This window comes from Molossus molossus, unplaced genomic scaffold, assembly GCF_014108415.1.
Source record: "Molossus molossus isolate mMolMol1 unplaced genomic scaffold, mMolMol1.p scaffold_m16_p_11, whole genome shotgun sequence".
NCBI lineage: Eukaryota > Metazoa > Chordata > Mammalia > Chiroptera > Molossidae > Molossus > Molossus molossus.
In genome coordinates this window covers 73,254,474-73,280,101 of record NW_023425346.1, presented here as the reverse complement: position 1 = coordinate 73,280,101, position 25,628 = coordinate 73,254,474, and the positions used below count along the sequence as shown (strand labels likewise).

Below are 25,628 nucleotides of genomic sequence, written 5' to 3'. Positions count from 1 at the left end.
GGACCAGCCCCTCTCGCCGCTGCGCCCGTCCTACCGATCTGGATGTAGCTGCTTTTTTTTTCCCCTTAGTTCCGTAGTTGTACGACTTCCTTTCAGCTTGATTTCAGGCGGTTTTGAATGATGGTTGTTCTTTAGTTTAGTTGTAACTTTGATGTGGTTGTGGGAGGACGCGATACCGCGTTTACCTACGCCACCATCTTGACCGGAAGTCGAGGAGTACTCTTCTTTATTCAAGGTACATGAATGGCTAGATTTTCTGCTAAAATTTCAAAAAGGTAGTTATTTAACTAGAGCAGTGTTTTCCAAAGTGGGGTGGGGTAAATACACCCTGTGTTATAGAAGACAGTCCTTTGAAATACAGAAAGAAATGATTGGAACTTGGATTTCAAGTTTTTAAAACTCTACTTTTATAGCGTATGTTTTATAATGTAAATGATTTATTTATTTATTTATTTACCATCATCCGAGGACATTTTTTTTTTTTTACATTTATCTTCAGATAGAGCGGGAGGGAGAGAGAGAGGAAGAGAGAGAGAAGCATCGATGTGAGAGAGAGACATCGACTGGCTGCCATCCACACAACTCCAACCAGGACCGGGGACAAACTGCAACCAAGGTATGTGCCCTTCCTTAGCAGGAACCGAACCTGGAACTCTCTGGTCCGCGGGCCCACGCTCTAACCACTGAGCCAAACCGGCCAGGGCCTAAGTGATTTATTTATTAGCTCAGAAATGCCAACCATGTGATTTCTAAATCTGTTTGGGCCTGCATGCTCAAATATTTTACTGATGGGCACCAAAGATTTAAAAAGTGGTGATCCCTGGGTTGGATATAGAATGTGGAAAGGGGATTAGTAAGATTACTTGTTAATTGTTGAGGGCCTTATGTTAATTTTAGGAATGTTACAACAGTAATATATCATGAAAACTATATATTTAATATAAAGTATAGAAACAAATTTCTAGTGTTGGGGTCAGCGTATAGGTGAGTTTATAGAATTAAATTCTGCCAACTATTTCAGAATAAATGTTTTTATAGTTGTGTTATTGGTTGTATTATTGAAGTTTTCTGGGTAAAGTTTCCATTTTGGGGGCATATTGTGTAGTTTCCTAATCTTTCCTGCTGCATTCTTTGTCTAAATGGTACAGAATTATAATAATAATAATAATGATAGTGGTAACAATACAGACCATTTATTCAACCAACCTCTACTGATTGCCTGTTAGGTGCTGAGTTCTAGGGATGAAGTGGTAACAAAGATCAGACGTGAACACTGGATTTATGATGTTTTTATGCTCTGTTGGGGGAGATAAACAGTCAAATAGTCCTTGCTTCTGTGTAAAAATGTTGACTGTGATAAGTGGTCGATAGAGTGTGTATGCTTTTCTAGCTTGGAAAGAGTGTTTGAACTATTCAGAGAGGTCAAAGAAGGCTTCCCTGAGGACAGGACTGGCTGTAGGACCAGTGCAAAATGAAAATGAGAGGCCCCTTGTTCAAAAGAATTCTGGAACTGAGATAGAAGAACATTAATCTGAGGGTGGAGCCTTTCTAAGAGCAGACCTGTGCAACTGCTCAGGTTGCATGTCCATGAAATTGGCCCAACCCCAAGAAGTGATATTTGAGCAGAGATGTGAGGACACAGTAGGATGGGAAGATTGCTCCAGGGCAGGGGGAACAGCCCAAATGAATCTCTAGCCCAGGAAAGAACGGGATTCATTCAGGAACTGGATGTAGGACAATGTGACTGGAGTACAGAGTGAGTGGAGTGGAGGTGCGATGAGGCCAGAGAGGTAGAGATAGTGATGTGTAAGGCCAGGTTGACGATTCTGATCTTTATTTCAAGAGCCACACAAATTGTTGATGTATGTTAAGCATAAATTTTACTTTTGATGTCCAATAATACCAGTAACTTGCACCTGGACAACATTAGATAACATTTTCTCTCAGTTCCCATTTCCTACCAGCCTTCTTTTCAGAAACTTTTAGTTTCACCTTTTATATTTAATCTAAGGGTGACCCTTCCCTAAGGCAGGTTTAAAAAGACATTTCATATCAGTGAGTACTTTGATGGTAGAAATTGAAAATATGATGGATGAATTATGAAATTTTATTCACTATTGAATTAGCAGTATGATGATTACCAGAGGAAAGCGGGTTGGGCAGTAGTAAAGGGTAAAAGGAACCACATATATGGTGACAGAAGATGGTTTGGCTTTGAATGGTGGGTACACAATGCTATATACAGATCACATATCATAGAAATCTACATTTGAAACCTACGTGTGTGTGTGTGTGTGTTTATGTGTGTGTGTGTAATCTTATTAACCAATGTCACCCCAATACATTTAAAATAAAATAAAAAGAATCTGTGGTGTAAAACATTTTAGGTCGACAGAAGTAACACTTGTCCAAGATGAATGTTTTAAAAATATTTTTCTTTTTAAATACTACAGATTTTAAAAGCCTATTGTCAGCACTATAATTTAAGTTCTTCATCTCTCTCTCTCTTTTTTTACAAATGGTCAGAAACGAAGGATGGGTATTGACTTGCCTAACCTTGGGAAAGAGGAGTGGGGAAGAAGTTGTATTGGATTTTGTCTTTTACATAATAGGCATTCTCAGTAAAAAGGTTTGAATTAATATTACCCAAACCAAGAAGTAGGCTTTGCACTTTGTTTTGTATGGATAATAATGTTCATCATTCATGGACTTATTTATGAAGGGAGTTATAGAGCTCATTTCCTAGATAAAAATCTGCATGGTTGATTTGTCGATCCACATAATTTAGGGTTTTCATTTTGGTCACTCTGTCGATTACCACACTAGCCATTTCTTGTCCCATGTCATGCGTAAAATGTAATTATTTGAGCTGGTTTAAGTGGGTGACACATTTAAATCAGCGATATTTGTATACTCTGAGCTGCTTATGGGTGAGATAGATAGCTGACCAATCTCTGCCTCCTCTACCATTTCTTGCCTCCTGGTCTATGGATGCACTGGAATTCTAGGCTGTTAAAATAACTTCCTTACCTTCTCTTTTTTTTTTTTTTTTATCCTCACCCGAGGATATTTTTCCATTTTTTGTACAGATAGAGTGGGAGGGAGAGAGAGGAAGGGGAGAGAGAGAGAAACATCGACGTGAAGGGACACATCGAGTGGCTGCCACCCGCACGACCAACCAGGGCCGGGGACAAACTGCAACCGAAGTACGTGCCCTTAGCGGGAACCGAACCCAGGTCTCTCTGTACCGCAGGCCGACGCTCTAACCGCTGAGCCAAACTGGCCAGGGCCTTACCTTCTCTTTTTAAATGGTAGGTTCTATTTGTGAAGATAGCATCAGACGTTTTGGCAGTTGCTTTCTGAGAATTTATTTTCAATAATAATTTTTGAGTTGGAACATAGTTTGCATCTTAGATCAAGAAAAGCATAGCATTTTCACCTGTTTTCAGCATTTAGGTCCTTAATACCCGAACTTTTGTATTTGTAGGCAACTTCTTTATTCTTATTTGTAGTCATGTAATATGTTGCAAGATTTCTTTTACTTTTACATATGTTTGTTGTAATAGATCTAGAGAATCCATGGGGGTGATGATAAATTAACTCTTAACTTGAATTACTGAACACATAAATTACTGTTTATATGAGAACTCTTGATACTGTAGAGTAGTGAAATAGTTTCTGATTTATCAAAGAACACTTAAATTATATTCAGCATGTATTTAGTGCTAAGGGAATGCTATTCCATTGTTTAAAATTTTTTTAATCTGTACAAAACAGATTAACCAACAGTTAAAATTACCAGACTATTTAATTAGAGCACCCATTACTTTAACATAGTTGATAATATTAAGTTCAGTAAAATTTTGATTTGCCAGTTATATGCACAGCATGGTACACAAGATGCATACAACACATCTGTGTCCTTAAGGAACTTAGTTTCAGTATCTTTGGAATTTTTGTAAAATGTGTTTCTATACTTTATTGCTTTAATAATATTAATATAGTACATACAATTGAATCTTTGATGATGCAGGATCTTATAATGAACCTCATTGTATTGTTTCCCCTACAGATGTAAACAGTGTAGGTGTGCTGACCATACAATTTATCCTAAAAGGTTATTTTTGAGTAATTTGCTGATGTCAGCTTGTTTTTGTTTCCCTTACTTTTATAAAACTGTGTTACACAGGTTAATTGGGTTCTTACTGAAGTTTCACTTTGTTAAAAAGTTTACAGTAACATAGTAAATATTTTGTTTCACTGCCTTTTGGGTATGTGAGTTGAAACTCAGGAACCTTCATATATATATATATATATAAAATATTGTGGGTAACAGCATGCAAAACTATGTACGGTTCATTATTTACTTGATGATTTCATGGTATTATCCTTAAGTATGAATTTAATTTTGTGTAGCCCAAACCAAACCAAAGTAAAAATAGCATTTATAATTTATAATACTACCAGTATATTTTTCTTTTCATTCTAAAGTGTAAATAAAAGCAAATTTTAGGGCTTCCCTTATCACTGGAACTGTTTTAATGCATCTTAAATGATCATTCATAAGAAAACAAATGCTTCTCATATAAACATTCTTTAAAAAATCAGCTAGAGTTATATATTAAAAAATAATTTCTTGCCGTGTCACAGAAACTGTATTAAACAGAATAAGAAAATACTAATTATTACTAAATTTCATATATTTAATTTGCTTTTTTCCTGAGAGCAGATATATTTACCATGTGAGAATTGGTGATTCTGATGTTTTACAGCTTTTATAAAGGAAAATTCAACAAATAATGTTCTGTATATTCCATCAGTGGAGACATTGTTTCTTAAGTGCAGTTTAGACAAAATTTAAATCTAGTGCTTTTTCCAAGCACTGATGGGTTGCTAATATTTTCTTTGTAGCTACTAGAGTATTCTGTAGATGAACGGTTAAGAGTCAAGGTCAACCCTGATGTTAGGCCTAAAATTAGCTTTACCAGTTTTATTTGACATTGTAGGAACTTACTGCTTCATCATGCTACTATCTACCCCTTGGATTTTGTGGGGTGGTGGTGGTGGGGTAAAGGCAATGAAATGTTCTAGAATACAACAGGATTCCACTGTATGTTTAAATGCTACCAGCTTATAAGGCAACATGCACAGCATCATACAGATATATTTGATTATTTTATGCAGTGTTGTCTGTACTTTGTTAAACATTTATAGTAAAATATTATAAATATTGTTTCACTATTGTTTTTATAGTGAATTAAAATTTAATATCTTTTTATATGTAGGAGTAACATTTTGGATATGTCTGTATTTGAAGGAGGCTAAAGGAATAGTAGCATATAGGATCTTTTATTATTATTATTTTTTTATCCTCATCCAAGGACATTTTTCCATTTTTTGCTCAGATAGAGTGGGAGGAAGAGATAGGAAGAGAGAGAGAGAGAGAGAAACATCGACGTGAAAGAGACACATTGAGTGGCTGCCTTCCGCATGACCCAACCAGGGCTGGGGACAAACTGCAACCGAGGTACGTGCCCTTAGTGGAAACCAAACCTGGGTCTCCCTGGACCACAGGCCGATTCTCTAACTGCTAAGCCAAACTGGCCAGGGCGGATCTTTTATTTTTTAAATTCTCACTTTTGATTGATCTTCCACCTCCTTCCCATAAAAAACAAAAACAAATTACCACCAAACAATAAACCAAACATGCATTTAAAACATTATCTAACCTACTTATACAGGTTACCACAGAATCTAAGGTAGTGTGATTAGTTGCCACAGTTAGGGTACCTTGGCAATTGACTTTGGGTGCTCTAGGCCAGTGCATGTGCTTATTTAATTTGGTGGGTTATTCATGTTTTTGCTATATGTACCTAATTATCACTGCCTTGTTTCCACAGCTGCAGAACCTTGGCCTGAAAATGCTACATTATATCAACAACTGAAAGGTAGGAGTTTGTTCACAATTAAAAATGACTTTGCATCAAAATATATTTATTATCAAGAAAAATATCCCTCAATAATATAACTTACTGCAAGGGAACATAAAACATACGAAAAAAAAAAAAAAAGGGATTCCCTTGTGTAATTTGTCCAGGAGATTTTGCCTAAACTTGTATCTGCCAGTGTAAACCAGCTCTTCATGGCCTATAAGGTCCTTAGTTTATTATTGACTCATTATATTGGCTGCTGTAGGCAGTGTAAAATGATGTGGTTGCAGGAGCAGTTGGCAGATTTACTGCACCAATAGCTGACACAGCAGATTTTTGAAGTCCTGTGGTAAAGTGGGCTCTCAGTAAAAAGGAACTGTTAAAATGTATAGGCTAGGATGGTTCAGGCTCCCTTTAGCAGCTCTTCATATATCATCAGATCACATTATGGACCCCATTTGGGGCTCAGCAGCCTGCTACAGTTGTCAGAAGACTGCAAAGTAATGAAGACTAATAGGCAGCAGCCCTAGTCTTCTAAGCATGGAATTTTTATTGCAGCGAACTTGTCATCTTTCTTTTGTGTGACAGACCTAGACACACTGTGCAATATTAACTGCAAGCTGGTTTTATATGATTTCAAATGGTTTTACTTTTAACTAGAGAGGTTTGACTAGATACAAATAGTACTTAATTTTAAAATATACTTAATATCTTGAAAATTTGAAAAATGAATTTGTTTTTAAATGAGAGATTTTAATTACATATTGCTGATAACATGATAAATGATCTGTTTTAGAAGAAATAGTCTTGTTTTATCATTATCTACATATGATAATATGATTTAAATTATAATTACACAATAGTGTCGATATAGAACTTCATAATTATGTTAGTGAAAGGCTATATCTTTTTAAAATTAGGAATAGTTTTTAAAAATAAAAATATAAGTATATCTTACTTCTTTAGCATCCACACTTTTGACTCAAACCTTTTATTGTATTTCCACAGGGGAGCAAATTTTGCTTTCTGACAATGCAGCTTCTCTTGCTGTGCAGGTAAATATATAAATAATGTAATATTTTTTTCACTTTGAGTTGCACCTCCCCACCCCCCAGATAATTTGATGCAGTCTGTTTAGAATTTTTCTGTGTGATTTATAATGATCAACATAACATCTCTTCTGTGAAGGGTTATGTTATTATGTAATATTGTTCAGTTAATTGTTGTCAGTATATAAAATAAACATTTTCATTTGTTGTTTTTATAAAAAATCACTTCTGTTTCTTAGTTTGCTTTTGGCTAGATATGATGGTGTTGATTTTCTGGGGGGTGATATGTTCACTTTTGGACACAGAGTTATTTTCTGACTTACTTGTAAAGATTTATTCACATATTTTAAAGCATCATTTTCTCATTGTACTCATTCTAGCATTAATCTATTTGGTAATATTAAAGCGGACATATTCTTCTCTAGTCATTTTTTATATGCATTTATTGATTACATTAGTATCTATTATCCCCAAACCACTTATTGAATGCAATATTTCTTTAAGTTGTATATCACAGTTTTGTAATCCAAAAAAACAATTAGTGGCCCTGTAAACTTTAAACTGCACTTGTAGGAAAAATAGGATACTTGGGGTTTGCTTGAAAAAGAGAGAGAGAGAGAAATGTTTATGTAGATTATAGAATTATAATTATTCAAACATTTTACATACTTATCTGCTGTTTATTGTTAGAGGAATTTTTTTCCCCCAGCATCTAAAAGATAACTTAAAAGAGAAATGAAAGACATGTGATATTTATTAAAGATGAGACTGTGAGCATCTTGAGGACAGAAAGGGAAGGAAAGGAACTGTAAACTTTTGCTGTGTTCTAGGCATGATGGTAGGCACTTGGTTATCTAATTATATTTTTTAATTCAACTTGATATTCTCTGGGATTAATAACCATGTCTGATACATGGTATGTCATTCAATACATTTGTATTTTGTTTAAGGCAGGGAAAGGAGGAGAAATGGAAAGAAATGTGTTGGACAATAATTTATTCATATGAGTCTGAGTATCTTTAAATTTCTTTCTTTTAGAGGATTTATAGCTTTTTAACAAGAATATAAATTATGTTTTTTTTATTTTCCTTTATTTCATTTTTAGGCACTAGTATTATAATTACTGTATTTTCTTATGTTAACTTTTGAGAAGCAGAATTTTTAGTTGGTTATAGGCAACGAATATGGATTTTATACTGTTATTTAAATTTTTAAAAAATTATTTGTTTTTGGTGATAAAGATGGAATTTAAGTTTAATTTTCAAATACTAATAACATAATGCCTAGAATATAGAAATGTACTCAGTAAATGTTGAATGAAGGGTTCATAAGTGTGATAAAAGCATCTTGTCTGATAATTGATAGCATCAGTAAATTATTTGCTGTGTATAAACTCATATTTTCAATCTTTATAGCCTTGAATAGACAGCGAATATTTTAGTTGAAGCACTAATTCTTAATTTTTTAATTGCCATTTTTGGGATAGCTCTTTCAAGATCTGATGAAACACATTCTAGTATACACACACAAATAAAAACATACCCAGACTATTTTGCATATGGTTGCATATGATCTGTCTGTTGAAACTGTCTGGATATCCACTACCAAGAGTAGTTTAGGAAGTACTGAAGTAATTTTCACTAAGTAGGAAGGTATTTTGGGTATGAATATATCAGTGTTCTTAACTAAGGGAGATTTCTACCCTACAGAGGACATTTGACCATGTTTGGACATTTTTGGTTGTCTCAACTGCTGGGGAAGGTGCTATTGGCATCTATTGGGTAGATGGCAGGGATGCTTTTAAACATCTTACAAGGCATAGGACAGTCTTTCCACAATAAAGAATTACCCAGCCCCAAATGTAAATAGTGTCAATGTTGAGAAACCCTGGAATAGATGGTTTAACGAGTTTTCATTACAAACTAAAATATTGGTATATTACAGATAAAAAATTAATGCTTTAAATAATCTGTGGAAGGGAAAAAGCTATCTTAGCATGTACTTTATTTAGCAACTTTATTTTTATGGTTCCTGTTAATTTGCTTTCTCACCATGGCTTCTCAAATCATAGTTGAAATTAAAAATAAAACCAGAAAAAAAGAACTCTTCAAAATGCAGAATTTTACTTAACCATTTTCAATTTTTTTTATCCTACATATGTCACTTAGATGATAAATTAACCAGCATATATTAAAAATTCTTGGTTTTCTTCAATATTCTTTGGCTTGACAGCTGATAGTAGCCATGACTATAAATGTGACTTTTCCAGATATCTGATGTAAACTTTATGGAGTAATTTTCATCTATATAGTGGACCAGTATCCGTTTAGAAGAATCAGTTAAATGTATAAAATTGTTCAAAACAATGTGACAGGTATCCGTAAACTAGATATTTTCTACAAGATACCAGATATGAAACATCAGATATTTTAATAGTCTGCTAGTTAAACCATCAGGAAATTTAAATTTTACTTACTACATAGACTTGGCATTTATTATACCCCTGAAACTAAGTGGTTAGATCTTTTTTGATTAAAGGAACCTTTATAATTTCAGTTTAAAAGAAAATAATTTTTTTTTTTTCTCATGGCTGTTATTTCCTCTTAGATTTGCTTTCCTTTCCTACACAGTATTGGTATTACCTCAAGTGTTTGCCTGGTCATAAAATAATCTTGTGTGTTGAATATAGTGAAGTACTAGTGTAGTGTGTGTTCCTCTAATTTTCATGATACATAGTACACACACACACACACACACACACACACACACACAGAGTGAGAGAGAAACCTTACATTTCATAATACTTCCACTTTGAAGGACTTAAGCTTATATTGATTGGTAAAAGAACTTTGATAATAATTTTCTGTTACTACTCTCACCCCTAAACCTAAACCAACTATTTAATAGATATATAATGTATATAATGTGGACCACATACGTAGTTTAAAATTTTGAAATAGCCCCATTAAAAAAGTAAAAAGAAACAGGTGAAATTAATTTTAATAATATATTTTATTTAACCCAGTGTATCCAAATATCATTTTAACATGTAATCAATGCAGAATTTATTAATGGGATGTTACATTTTTTATATTAAGTTTAGAATCTCATGTGTATTTTACACTTATAGCACATCACAGTTTGTGCTAGTCACATTTCAAGTGCTTACTAACTACATTTAGCTAGTGGCTCTTGTATTGACAACACATGTCTAGAAATACAGTATGAACAAACACTTATGAACTCTACTTACAAGTTTTCTGCAAAAAAAAAAATTGTTTTATTTGATTTTCATCAAATGCTATTTTACAGCAGTTGAAATGGGCAGTTGGTCTCTGTTCCAAATACAGCATACCTTAAACAGTACTCTTTGTTTCAAGTTTCCTCATCTGTAAGATATAATAGATGATGGAGATATAACAGAAGCTATCCTCTTGGGTGTCATGAGGATTGAATGTGTTAATGTATAAAGCACTTAGAAAAAGTAGTTGGCATATTATAAATGTGCACTGCGTGTTGGTTATTGTTTTCTTCTGTTCTGATTCTTTGAGAGAAATGCACATAATCAATATCAGAAGGAGGAATGGAAGCTTGCAGGCTTTATTATAATGCCTAAAATCACCGAAGTTGTTAAAGCAAATGTTAGTACATATTTTAATTTATGTGAACATCAATAATTTTTGTAATCATGCATGCTTTATTCCATACCCCCAAAATTGAATGCTTCAAATCAAAGTATTATTTTAGTAATACTGAATAAGATTTATTTTAAAATTGAATATTTATTGAATGCTTTTATTGTGAAAGGCATAGAGCTTTTATGTAAAGTTTATCATTCAGTCCTTACCATAACACTGCTTTAAGATAACCTCATTTTAAAGATGTGGAAATTGAAGCTTAGAAAAGTCTATTCAAGGTCATAGAGCCCAGAAACAGACAACCGTGTTGGGTGAGTGCATACCATGCACTCATCACTGTGCTGAGCACTTAATTCTTATTAACTCATTTAATCCTTATAATAGCTGTATAAGGTAGGTGCTGTTATTATTCCCATTCTGTAAATAATATTAGTAAGAGCAGTAATGATAATGTAGCTAGAATTTACACAGCTTATTCTGTGTGCTAGGTCTTGTATATGCCCCTTAGGTATCATAGATAATCCTCACATAGCAACCCTGTGAGGTAGGTAGTATTATTATTCTCATTTTACAGATTAGGAAGCTGAGGCAGAGAATATAAGCAGTTGGCTCAAAGTTATATAAGTAGTATTTGGCAGAGCTAGAATACAGACCCAGAGCAGAGAGTCTGAGTTGAGAATTCACACTTATAACACTTTGCTGCATATCAGTTAAATACAGTGATACAGATCTTTGAATTTTGATTAAAAAATAAGTGGACTTTTAATTCAAAATTATTTTTGATTCCTAGAAGATTATATCTTATAGATTACATTAAGATGTGAAAGATAAACATGTCTTAGTTTTTGCATCTTTGAAATGTGACAAAGGCAAGTCTTACCTATATTATGAGTTATTATGAAGTTCAAGTTTGGTAGTAAATGGGAAATTCTTTTGAAAAAAGTAAAAGCAATAAAAACATAGGATGTTAAATGCTGAATTAGTGCCTATTTTGACTTCAAAGATTTATATACATATTTTTTAAATGTCTTTATGTTCATTTCTGGTCACTTTTAGAGAGGATTTTGTTTAGTATTTAAGAGCTAATTTAAAAAGAAACCTGTTTTTCTTTTGTATGGGTTAATCTAAATATTGTAAAAGTTTGAATTTATTTTTAGAGAGTGTCTCAAGCTGATGATTATTTTGAGAATGTTGCATGAAAGAGTAATCTAAGTTTTTCCTTCAAGTAAGAATAACAGTTAAGCTCAGATTAAGGGAAATATTCTTATTCCATGTAATATTCTCATTTTTCCCTTTCTATTTTTGAATAAATACTTTATCTCTAAAAACTAAAGGTAAGGCAGTAGGAAAAAACAATATTCTTTCTGTTGAATATATTTTATCATTAAAAAGTCACCATTTTTATAGGCCCCATTAATGCTGGGTCATGAACACTAACATGTCAGATCTGCTGATAGCTGACCCTTGCTTTTTCCTTTTAGCAAATTATGCTTTTTAGGTGTACTTTTTTTTTTTTTAATCCTCACCTGAGGATATTTTCCATTGATTTTTAGATAGAGTGGAAGGGAGGGAAGGAGAGAGAGAGAGAGAAACATTGATGTGAGAGAGACATATCGATTGGTTGCCTCTCCTACAGTCCTGACTGGGGCCGGGGATCGAACCTGAAACCCAGGCCCTTGACCAGGAATTGAACCCGAGACCCTTCAGTCTGCAGGCTGATACTGTTACTGCTGAGCCAAACCGGTCAGGGTTAGGTGGACATATCAGTTAGTGGTTAAATAGTAGTACCCTGATATAGTGGTGAGGAAGAGCAGAGGGACTGCATTGTGATTACGAAAATGCTGTGTAGGAAATGGCCACCGTGTACAGCTCACCTGCAGAATTTTGGAGGAAATGATTTTTAATTTGTAATTTAGTTGGATACATTTTTGCTTTAACAAGTTGTGTATGGCTGTATACAATTTTTTGTCTCAGTTTAATTTAAACATGCAAATACAAGTAGGATGATACCAGTGGATATATTTTAATAGAGAATTAATAGAATACTATATTATGGAAAACATTTAAAAATTGATATCTTTCATAAAATGAAAATTTTAATTTATTTTTTATTTATTTTAGAGAGAGAAAGGAAAGGAGAGTGAGAAGGGGAGAGAGAGAGAGAGAGAAAGAAACACAGATTTGTTGTTTCACTTATTTATGTATTCATTGGTTGCTTCTTGTATGCGCCCTCACCGGAGATCAAACCCTCAACTTTGGCATATTGGTATGATACTCTGAGCTACCAGGCCAGGGGCCAAATTATAATTTTTTTTTGTTAATCCTCACCTGAGGTTATTTTTCCATTAATTTTTAGAGAGAGTGGAAGGGAGTGCGGAAGAGAGAGAGAGAGAGAAAGAGAGAGAGGGAGAGAGAAACATTGTTGAGAAGGAATCACATCGATTGGTTGCCTCCCACACAGGTCCTGACCTGCTGGGATCGAACCTACAACCCAGGTACATGCCCTTGACTGGGAATTGAACCTGTGACCCTTCCGTGTGCAGACCAACACTCTAACCACTGAGCTACACAGGCCAGGGCCAAATTTTAGTTTTTTAATGTTGTTCATCCCTCCTACTTTGTTCGTCCTCTGCAAAATGATGCTTTTGTATTCACTTTTAGGATTAGGAGAAGGAAAGGAAATCTAAGGGATAGAGATAATTTAGTGAACATTTATTATAAAGGGGACTTGTAAATCCTTTTCAGTATTCTAAAGTGAGCAATGTTTCCTTGATATCACTGAACTACAGTTTTTCAGATTGAACATATGTATATCCTCATCAGTTTTTATATATCAAAAGTATGAAAGCATTTTTATGATTTATGCTTATAATACCTGGAATGATTGAAATATGTAAAACTTAAATTGCAAACAGAATTTAGCAGATTAAAAGCTTTTCATTGTTAATATTATTCTGTCATACAAATGCTATGGTTATATAAAATATTTAAATTAGTCTTACCAGATTAGTGAAAATGAAGAATATTCAAAATAGAATTAGGTGGTGATTAGAGTTGCCAATTAGTGAAATACTATAAAATGATTAAAAAGGATAATGATTTCCTAATATAAATATCTATTTAACTTAGCAAAAATTTGTACTCCTGTGGTTCTGAGAGATCGCAAGTTAGAATATCAACTCTATACTTTTCTGTTTAAAAAGTAAATAGCAAACAGTATTTTAAAATGTGTTGCTGTTAAACAGAGCAATAAAGACATAACAGTAAGATGAAAAAAATGACAGTCTATTTTTTAAACAGAAAAAGGCTAGAATTCTTCATTATTAGATATACAGTATCAACATAATCGATCTAGCAGCATTATATTTGAGCTGAAAATACACTTAAATTTGAAGCCATACACTACCCTGTGTGAGTGAAACATCTTTCATATAGTTCTAAGATGAAATTACCCTTGAATGAATAGCATCTTCATTTATCTTCAACCCTCTTCTGTGCTTTTAGTGAATCTACCCTTTCAACATTCTACAACAAGAATTACATTATACCAAAGTACTTCTACAGTGTGAAATAGATTGGTTTGGAAAATGAACCTGGCTTTTCTATAAATTACATTTCCAGGTACAAAGGAGTTTGTTATTTTGTTTAAAAGAGTCACAAATATAATTAAGGTCTTAATTTATGTTAAACTACAAATATGGCTATTACTTTAACTGGATTAGGTACTTAATCTGTCACTTCAAGAATGATACCTAACACTTTTCATTTGTAACCTTAGATACATTATTTCAATTACAGGGTCTGCAGCTGTTTGATATAAAAATGAATTATTTTGTAGATAGATTTATTCATGGTTTTTACTTTTAAAACATGCCTCTTCAGTAAGGTGGAAAATAATTCTTCAGTTGTCATCACAGTTTTCCTTTGTATCCTAGTAAAAGAAGATATGAATTAAAACTCAGAACCATTTTCATTTTGTGTCCTGAAAATGGCTTTGCATGTTTTAGAAGAGTCCTTGCTGAATCTTTACATAAAGTATTTCAAATTTAATTATGAAATAAATAGAAGCTTTGTCCTAAAGAAGAAAGCCTGAGGTCTGCTGTTTTAAGGATAGATTTACCTGGTTGGACTGAAAATTCATTGATTGTTTATTGTCTAGAATTTGGATAACTTTGTTAATGTGATTATATATATTTTAGAAGCTATGTTTATAATTCCTTAAATTCCACAGAATTAATCAATATAAAGTATCTAATCTTTAAAAAACTTATTAAAGACAATTCTTTAAAATCTTGAATTATTTTAAAATCTTTATTGGGAAGCAATGTTGAATTTCTTTTTTAAGTGCAATTAAGGAGTATTGTTATGTATTTTACTTGTAAGATCAATGTTCATTTTGTTTTTGGAATACAGAAGAGGAAAGAAGATAGTTGTTACTGCTCATTGGTAAATGATTCCATATTGAGTTACTATTATTTTATTAAAATGACAGGAATACATTTTATATCCTTGCTATTTACTATATAGCTTATCCTAAGAATTTTAATTTTTTTTGTTATTATTATTTTTCTCAGTTAGGAATATTTATTTTATCTGTATATACAAAACTTTAAAACATTAATTATAGGACTTCAGGAAAAAAAGAGTAGTTTCTTTTCTTTATTCCCAAATTATTCATTGAGTGCCAACCATGCAACTAGTATTACATTAGGTTCTTGGGTTACGAGAATGATTCTTTCTCTTCCTTTGCCTATTTTATAATTTTTTTGTTTAGTTTTGACCCTACAACTTACTTTTATTTATTTTTATTCTAACAGGGAAAGTTTGTATCTTTTCTTATTCTGGTTATCAGTTTTGTTGCTTTCTTTCTGAACTTGATTTTTTTTCTACAGCTGTCAGATGTTGATGTATCTAAAACTGAGTCAGATATTCCAGGAGTAGTTTTCAGGTGAGAGTTGTGTTAAGGAAGGTCCTCTGATGTGACCTGTCTTCGTATGTGCTCTCAATAGCATTTTATGTTTGTGGTAACAAATCTGCTCTACTTAAAGCTTATTTATGATTATTGAATTGTGGCTTCTGATGATTTCTACACAGCTATTTTGTTTAAGTGGAATTCTTGTTACTGTTTTCTAAAAACATTATCTGCTTATTGAAATTTGTAATATTTCCTTTTAAAAATACCTCTGAATTTAACAGGAGTACATCTAATTTTTTAAAACAGTATGCTTTGTTGTAGATTACTAGTTTTCTATGTAGTTATGTATGCTTTTATTATTATGAATATCAGTATCTTATTCATTAAACACATTTTATTGAGAACCTATTTTAAAACAAAATTTTTTTTCTTTATTGATTTTAGTGAGAGAGGAAGTGTGGGGGGGGAGAGAGAAAGAGAGAAACCTTGATGAGAGAGAACCTTGATTAGCTGCCTCCTGCAAGACCTCCACTGGGGATTTGGCCCACAACCTGGGCATGTGCCCTGACCAGGAATCAAACCTGAGATCTCTTGGTGCATGGGTTGACACTCAACCATTGAGCCACACTGGCTGGGCTATTGAGAGCCTATTGTATGCCAAGGATAAAGAAGTGAATAAGGTAGACATGGTCAATATGTACTAATGGAGCTTGTATTCCCGAGGTGGAGGCCTTTTGTCAAGTTCATTTATCAGTTTCATCAGTGTGTATCACTTTGAAAAATTATCTGTAAAGGTTTCTGTCAATATCTTTATTCACTTGTTTTTGCCTTGTTAGAAAAGGTTTTATATTATATGAGATAGATATTGAAAACAGAAATCATATCTTTTCTTTTACATTATTCTTTTAAAACGTGCTTTTGGTCATGTTCCCTTATTTACCCTTTTAATATCTATTTAGAGATTTTTATCTTAATGTACAATTTTGTTATTTTGATTGTAAATAGTATTTTACATATGGCACCTCAATTAATCTGCATAATACATTTTTAAAATTTTAGAAATCAGAAAGTGTATGAGGTAAAGGAAAAGGAACTTTCTCAAACTAACACAGTCAGTTGCCAAGACTGTACTGAGAGATGTCTCACTGGGAGGCTCTGCTCTATTAACTCCTTTTTGTTTTATGCTGATTCTTAAGACTGATGCAGAGCATTCCCATTTTTCAAAAGATACTCTAGTTTTTCATTTAAACAACTTGCTTCTTAAATCTTTATTCTGGTAGGATCCATTAAGTTCTGCTAGGGCACCTAACTAGTGACAGTTAAGGAGTGGGAATGTGCTAATGGTTTGCCCAGTCTTAAGAGTGGTATGGCTTATGAGTCAGCAGCAGAAAGTCAATTGATCTAAATGATGGTAAGGATAGTATCTTAATGAGGCAGCACCTTCCCTGCGCAAATGTAGCACCCAAGGCAGGCCTATTACTGACTGATTTTGTTTCCATTCAACTGGGGTTGAGCCCTTTTCAAAGTGTTTTAGTTACCTTTTTGAAAAGATATAATGTGATTAAATCAAAGGATATTTGATATTTTAAGGTTTTTAATGTTGTAGATTCTATTTCCTTGCTTCTGTAAGGAACTGTCATATTTATTATTCTCTGTAAAAGAAATGAATAATGTTTTTGTTTTAAATTTAATTTCATTGATTTCCTCCCCAAATTTCTTTCTGGAATATTAGTATATTTCTCCATGAATAAAGATGTGAAGAAACTAGGTATGCATAATCCTTGAGATGTTTTGTTTTTGATTTGCTCATTAATGTTATTCTACTTTCCTACTTATATTAAGTATAAGTGGCCTGCATGCTTATTTTTAATCTCCTGAATGTTTAGCCATAGTTGCTGAGATTTTAAAGGACTCCTGCTGGCAGTGGCTCTTTCATGTCACTCATGTCTCAGTAAATTTTCAGAAGATAATACTGCTCTAATTGGATGGCTTTTCTTACCTTCTTAAAAAACTTATTATTATTATTTTTTATCCTCACCCGAGGATATTTTTCCTTTTTTTTTTTTTTTTTTTGTACAGATAGAGTGGGAGGGAGAGAGAGGAAGGGAGAGTGAGAGAGAGAAACATTGACGTGAAGGGACACATCGAGTGGCTGCCACCCACACGACCAACCAGGGCCGGGGACAAACTGCAACCGAAGTACATGCCCTTAGCGGGAACCGAACCCAGGTCTCTCCGGACTGCAGGCCGACGCTGAGCCAAACTGGCCAGGCTCTACCAATTTCTTAACACCTTGATATTACAGGCCTGCAGGAAGGTGTTAACAAAGATGATATTGATTTGTACATACTTCTCTCACCTGTGTCCACAAAAGAGATGGGGTAGCCTTCAAAATTGGGCTTCTCAGTGTTTCAATAGAACCTGCTTGTCTGGTTTCAAAGAATATAGCTGTACCTTGCAACTCCAGGCCTTTAAAAGGAGAGCAGAGTTGTCTGCTATTCATTTCCTGTCAGAAGTCTGACAGAGAAGTAATGACTGGAGAAGAGCATCTAAAGACTCCTGAGTCTCCCTCCTCCCACCAAAACCTGCTCATCCCATTTTGGTAAATGGCAGTCCTCTCATTCTGTGTTTGGAGTCCTCTCTTTTTCCTGTATCCATATCCAGTTATTAGCAAATCCTTTTGCCCTACCTTAAAAATATAGCCAGAGTCTGATTTCCTACCACCTCCCTCACTTCCACTCTGGTCCAGACCATTATCACTTCTTGCCTGGATTCTTGCAAAATTCTTCTAACTAGTTCTCTTGTTTCCACCCTTCTATCTTTACAATCTAATCTCTGTATGGTTGTTTGTAATCCTTTAAAATGTCAGTCAGATTCCAGCAATCTTCAGTTCAACACCTTCTAGTGATTGTTCATCTTACTCAAAGTAAAAGCCAAAGTCCTTACAATTATCTAGGTCCTGCATGATCTCCTGATTGTCTCTCTGATCTCATCTCTTACCACTCACTTCCTTACATCTTCATCATCACACTGGACTTGATGTTATTCCTCAATCATGCCAGTTTAAGCACAAGACTGCTTCACACCTTTGAACCTGGATAGTTCTTCTCTTCTACATAGCTTGCTCCCTTACTTTCTTTAGTTTTATACTTAAATGTTACCTTTTTGGTGAGTCCTTATCTGACCACTCTACATATACCCTCATACTGCTTTGTATTTCTAAGTAGCAAGAATTACAATGAATATTTTCTGGTTTATTTGCTTATTATTTGCCTCTATTAGAATGTAAACTCCATGAGGTTTGAGACTTTATATTCACTGCTCTATTCCCAGTATCTGGAACACAGTCCCTGATACATAGTAGGTGCTCAGTAAATATAGGATGAGTGTATGAATGAATGAATGAATAAGTGCTTTTCATTTATTCTTCTAGATATTCAAACGTATCCTCCTATAAAGTTAATTCACAGGAAGCTACGCATTGGACTAAATAAATTAGCCTTTTACAGGCCTTATTGGGCTATGTTTTGCTCTAGGCTTTAGAAAAAAAAATCACACAAAAAGCAATTATGCATTTGGTGTATTTTGTCTCATGTCATTAAGTAGCCCTTATAGAAGAATCCATATGAGAAATGTCTTTTGGAATTTAGTATGAGTTCAGTTGAGGAGTGACCCTCTTCTATTTTGAAGGCTATGAATATTCCATTGATAGATTCGCCACAGTTTATTGAACCAGTGTCTTGTATTGATGGGGTATTAAGCTATTGTTGTAATTATTATTTTGCTACTATAAATTGGGCTTAGGTGTGAATATCCTTATATTCATCTTATATAATTTTATGCAAATATGTCCATGAGATATATTTCTCACAATACAATTGCTGGATCAAAGAATATGCACATTAAAATTTTGGTAGATGTTGCCAAAGTGCCTTTCAAAAAGAGTACATTGATTTATACTTCAGCCAGTGGTGGAGTATACATTTTGTGTTTTTAATTATTTATAAGCAGCATTTTTAGTTATGTATTTATTATCAGAAGTTTCTGTTGCTTCATTAAAAAAAATCACATATTAAGAAGTAGATTTACTGAGATTTAGAGTTCTCTGTTTATTTTGTGATTTGATGTATGGTTCAAGTTTTCATTTTTTAAATTTGTTCATTGAGCTGATAATCATTATCTGCCAGTTATATACCATGCATATAAATAGGAATTACAACAGTAAAGCTAGCTTCAGAAGACAAAGGAATCTGAAATGAGAAGCAAGAGGAAGCATTGTTACCATGTACTGAAATATTGCTGTAATAGGATCCCTGTCCATATTCCTGATATTCTGTTAGTTGCAACATTTGAAAGGGGTCTTCCACAATTTAAGCTGCTAGTTTTATAATCTAATGAAAGCAGTGGCATTGTTACCTACAATACAACTTTTGAATCTAGGATTTAAGATATTTGTAAGGGTTGCCCTGGCTGGGTGGCTTAATTGGTTGGAGTATTGTCCCAGACACCAAAAGGTTGTGGGCTCAATTCCCTCTTAGGGCGCATGCCTAGGTTGGTGGCTTGATCCCTTGTTGGGACACATATGGGAGGCAGCCAATCAATGTTTCTCATATGGATGTTTCTCTCTCTCTCTCAAATCAATAAAAACATATCCTCTGGTGAGGATTAAAAAAATAAAAAAAGGTATTTGTAAGGCTTGAACAGATTGTTCTTGTTTCTTTAGATTCCTGGCCTTATTTTTAATTATGTGTAAATATTTTTTTATTTTTCAAACCTAATTTTTGCAAAAAGTCTGAGCCATAGTTCCCAGAAGATATGATTCAGAAGTAACTACTGAAAAAATAGAATTTAGAATCTTCATAGAGTGTTGCAGGTGTCATCTTCTGGGACTGTTTCTAGAATTTCTCTAATTTAAAGTTCTCAATAAGTGTTATTTAGAGTCAAAATATATAATACTTTTATGTTTACTTTTTTCTTTCTCATAATAGCAATTGGTGACATATTATATATCCTTTTGGGCTTGGTATTAGGAATCTTAGAGTGAAATTTGCTACTCATGGACATTGAATTGTTCCCAGTTTTTGATTATTATGGGTCAAGCTGCCATGAACATTTTTGTACATGTATATTAGTGGCAGTGTACCTCATTTCTTTTTGGGAGTGGAATTTCTGGGAGTGGAATTGTTGGCTGATAGGGTAGGCATATTCTCAGTAGTAAATATTACCAAACAGTTTCAAAGTGATTGGATTGATTAACATTCCCACCAACAATGTATGAGAAGCTTATCACCGAAAAGCCAGTCTACTATTCTACCCTTACCCCACCCCAATGCTGATACCTAGAGACAACCACTTTCAAGTAGCAGGATTTTCACTCATACATCTCCTAGGACAAAGGAAATAAAGGGAAAATAAACAAATGGGACTACATCACACTAAAAAGCTTCTGCACAGTAAAAGAAACCATCAACAAAATGAAAAGAGAACCCACTAAATGGGAGAACATATTTGCCAATGATACATCTGGTAAAGGGTTCATTTTCAAAATATATAAAGAACGTACACAGCTCAACACTAGGAAGACAAACAATTTAATTTAAAAATGGGCAAAGAACCTAAATAGACACTTCTCCAAAGAGAACATACAGATGGCCAATAGATATATGAAAAGATGTTCATTGTCACTAATCATCAGAGAGATGCAAATTAAAACTACCATGAGATATTACTTCACGCCTGCCAGAATGGCTACCATCAATAAATCAACAAACAACCAAGTGCTGGAGAAGATGTGGAGGAAAGGGAATCCTAATGTGCTGTTGGTGGAAATGCAGACTGGTGCAGCCACTGTGGAAAACAGCATGGAGTTTCCTCAAAAAATTAAAAATGGAGCTGACTTTTGATCCAGTGATGCCACTTCTGGGAATGTATCCTAAGCATCCTTAAACAACAATCAGAAAGAATATATGTATCTCTATGTTTATAGCAGCATTATTTACAGTAGCCAACATCTGGAAACAGCCCAAGTGCCCATTGATAGATGAGTGGATAAAAAAGCTGTGATACTTTTACACAAAGACTACTATGTAACTATAAAAAGGTACGAACTCTTACCTATTTCAACAGCATAGCTGAACCTGTAAGTTATTATGCTAAGCGAAATAAACCAGTCAGAAAGACAAAACCGTGTGATCTCACCTATATGTGGAATATAATGAACAAAATAAACTGATGAACAAAATAGAAACAGGGACATGGATACATGGTACAGATTGACAGATGTCAGAGGGAGGTGGGTGGGGTGGATGGGATGAAAGAAGGTGAAGAGAATAGCCAAAGAATATATATGGTTATAGACAACAATGTGGGGAGGGCCAGAGGGAGGAGAGGGTGGGGTCTGGGTAGAAGTGGGCAAAGGGACGGAGTATGGGGATATCTGCAATAATGTCAACAATAAAAATAAAAAATATATATTTTAAAAAGGGAAAAAAGAATATAAAGAAAAATAAATCATTTACCATGTCATGTGCTTAAGTACTTAGTAAATTTATATTCAAAGAATGAATATATATATATATTGGCTGTAGTTTTAATCGATTTATTCTTTCATTCTTAGTTTTTGCTGTCCATTTTAGCAATTGGAGTTGCTCAGGAAATGAGTAAATCCTATAGTCTCTCTGAAATTGAAAATATGGTGGTGTTTAATTGATTGATCACTTGCAGGGTTTGTGAACACTAGACTATTATGCAAGTTGTTTTTATAATATTTAGCCTAATCACTTTCAGATGATGTCAGCCTCCCTGGCTAAGATGCCTTTTATGCACTGATTACCATTGTTATAGACCCACTCTGTCCAGCAGAACTTCCTGTGATGATGTAAATGTTCTCTTTTTTTGTGTATGTGCTGTCCAATAAATATGGTATCCACTAGCCACATGTGACTTTTGAGCACTTGAAATGTTGCTGGTGTGACTGGGGAACTAAATTTAAAATTTTATTCAACTTTAATTCATTTTGATTTAAATAGCCACAATGGACTAGTGGCTACCATATTGGATACCACAGTTTATAGATCATTATTTAATAGAATGTGCTAAGTTTTTGATTCAAATATTTTATATTATCAGTCACTTGAATTAGTTTGGAATAGAATATCCAACTGAGGAATAGGACTTAGGTGAGTTATCCTAAGTTTTCTTATTATAATTAGAACTATATTTTCCTTTGATTTACATAAGAATAAAAACATGCAGATTGCAATTTTAGAATTGAAAGTAAATGTGTTTTAGGTTGTTGTATCATGCCTGTTTTTTTTTTTTTTTTTGAGTATTTGGGGATACTGATAAGAGATTAAAAATGAAAATGAAAGGTGAAAATACTATTTTGGAACCTTTAGGGGATTTTCTTCCATCCTATAAGAGAAAGGGGAAATAGTGTTTGAATCAAAGCCTGGTTTGGTTGTAGAATTTTTATATTCTTGAAGACAATATTTTGTTTTGCATTTTTAAAGTTTGGGTGAAAATACTGTGTTTATGACATCAAACTTTTTTATGAAGTACAATTTCAGAAAATGTCTTTTGAATCAGGGATGAAGAGTAATTATAGTAAACGCTGTAAAATTAATCTTTGACCAGAATTATGCCATCAATTGAGGTCTGTGGTAAGTTTAGTGTTGTTCAACTGGACAAAATTAAATCAGTTACAGTAAAGGAGTAAAAATTTACAGGACTGAAAGTATGGCTTTGATTACAGAACATTACAATTCTGCTTAATCTTTTTTGGGGAAATGCAGCTTTTTGGAATATTGATTAGTACAGTTGCTACTATGCATGTAGTTTAGCAAATTACAGTATACCATATTTACAATTCTTATAGTATGATTGTTAACTAACAACCGAATATTATTCAGACCTTTGAGAAGATATAGTAAGCATTTCTTTCAAATTCTTTTTCTTCTTCTGAGGGCCTCAATCCCCTTAGTCCGTCATTCTTAGCAGATGATTTCTCACAGAATGTGAACACGCTACCTACATTCATTTTCTTATTATACTACAGTCAACATCACTGATTCTGACTACCCCTTACATTACAGTGGATAAAGTGTTTTGTTCCCTGACAAAAACAGGTCTCTCCACCTGTGCTTTTATTGCATTCCTTTTACCTTCTCAGGGATCTTGCATATCAGTTTTTCTACCTGTTTCTTGTCATTTCAGCCTATTTTCACTGTTTTCTTTTTTTTCTTTTCTATTTATGTTTTAAGGAGCTCAACCTTTCTCCATCATCAGTACGGTTACATATGTAATAGAAAGGAGTTGACCTTTCTAATCCCTCCTTCCTTCTCATAAAGTCCTCTTGAAAGAACTGTTTAAATTTATTCTAATTCTCCTCTTCCTAACAAACTGTTTGAATAAGCCTTTCACATGATTTTGACATATGCCAAACTGAAGTTGGAGAACCACTTTCCTGGCCTATACTTAGAGATCAGTCAAGAAGCTCACTACTATTACTATAAATTGGGAATGCGGATTATAGTATTTAGAGGAATGTTAGTATATACTTACACAGACACAGGGGCATCAGCTTTTAGTTGGGTGAGGTGGTCCTTAAACTTAGAAAGAGTAATTGTTGGTGAACTAGTTAGGATTAAGTTTGTGAATGACAAAAAAACTCAATATAATTTTTTTTTTATAAGCACAAGTAATCCAGGTTTGGTGACTGCATGGCTATCAAAGACCTAGGCTTCTTTATGCTTGTTGTTCTACCATGTCCAACACTGGACTTGCACTTCATGATTTATTTGGCTGTTGTGGCTATAGTCATCCTTTTCACATTCTAGTCAACAGGAGGAAGGGAAGAAAAGGTCCCTGTTTAAGAAACTTTCCAGCAGTTGCCCAGAACTTTAGGTCCCATTGGCCAGAATTTAGACTTTGGCCATACCCAGTTATAAGGGACCCTGGGAAATAAAGTTCTTATTTCAGACAACCACGTGTGAAGATATAATTCATGAGTTCTACTACTATAGAAAAAGGGAGAACATATATAGGGTGATAATTAAGAGCCTCTGTCACAATAAACTCTGGGAGCTTTGGCTGACTCAGTCACTAAGCATTGAATGCTTACTATAAGTAGTGTACTCTCTTATGGTAGCTGTAGGAAAATGAGGAAGATTGGAGGGACAGAATTACAAAAAATTCAAATTTATTCCTTGGCTCTCTGAGATATTACATATATTTGGTGACATCAGACATGAAGAAATAAGTTACAGAGCAATGCAGGAATCAGAAGGTGTAAGTAGAGAGGGATCAGACTCAGGTGGGGTTTATTTTTAGAGAGGAGCATTCCTAGAAGACTAGAGTTTTGGGAAGACAAATTTGAAGAAGAGAATTGATGTACTTTTAGATAAATCGAGCACTTTGTACAAGATAATCACTGTTGAACATTCTTACTACTTTGCAAGAGTCTTAAGACTGATTTCCAATATAGAACCAAGGAAGGAATTATAATAGGCAACCCCTATGAGAAATCTTTATTGGCTAGGATAAGCTGGTCTATTAATAATCTTAATATATGATAAGTAATAGCCTCATTATTTATTAATTTATCTCAACTGACATTTGACTGCTTTTTACAGTAGTTCCCTCAGTTTTGAAATAGGTAAAAAGCTTGTTTTCTAATTTGTATGTGGAAATTAAAACCATTATAACCTATGACTTCCCCAATTGAATAATTTTATAGAAAGAAGATAGGTAAATTTAGTGAGTGGAGAAAAAGAAACCTGGATGTCATAGAAGAAAGAAGAAGGGGAGTAAGCTTTGAGTGTTACAAAAAATAGTGGAGAGAATCAGTCAGAAGGCATATAGGTTTGGCAAAGAGTTTACTGATGTCTTAAAAACATTTAAAAAATTAGTATATATTGTCAGTGCAATTTTGTATTTTTCACTAAGTATTGTAGTGTGGACATTTTTCCTGTCATAAAAAATTCTTTATTTAAAAGTGTGATTTTAAAAATTGTATAATAGTCCATGGTTTGGATTCACCATAAATGATTTACCCACTCCCTATTAGATATTTAAGTTACTTATAAAATTTTTGTTA

General features: G+C 33.7%; 1 protein-coding gene across 6 annotated transcripts in view; it reads left to right on the top strand.

Moving 5' to 3' along the window:
• Window positions 1-25,628, top strand: part of MTX2 (metaxin 2) — a 65,865-nt gene that overhangs the window by 22,592 nt on the left and 17,645 nt on the right. For 4 of the 6 annotated variants that reach the window (XM_036254792.1, XM_036254793.1, XM_036254797.1 and 1 more), the window contains 2 exons: window positions 5,901-5,948; window positions 6,939-6,985. In XM_036254792.1, coding sequence (XP_036110685.1) covers window positions 5,901-5,948; window positions 6,939-6,985 — 95 coding nt within the window. Of the gene's footprint in view, window positions 1-5,900; window positions 5,949-6,938; window positions 6,986-15,509; window positions 15,566-25,628 lie in introns of all 6 variants that reach the window. The other 2 variants (XM_036254798.1, XM_036254796.1) reach the window with 1 other exon arrangement.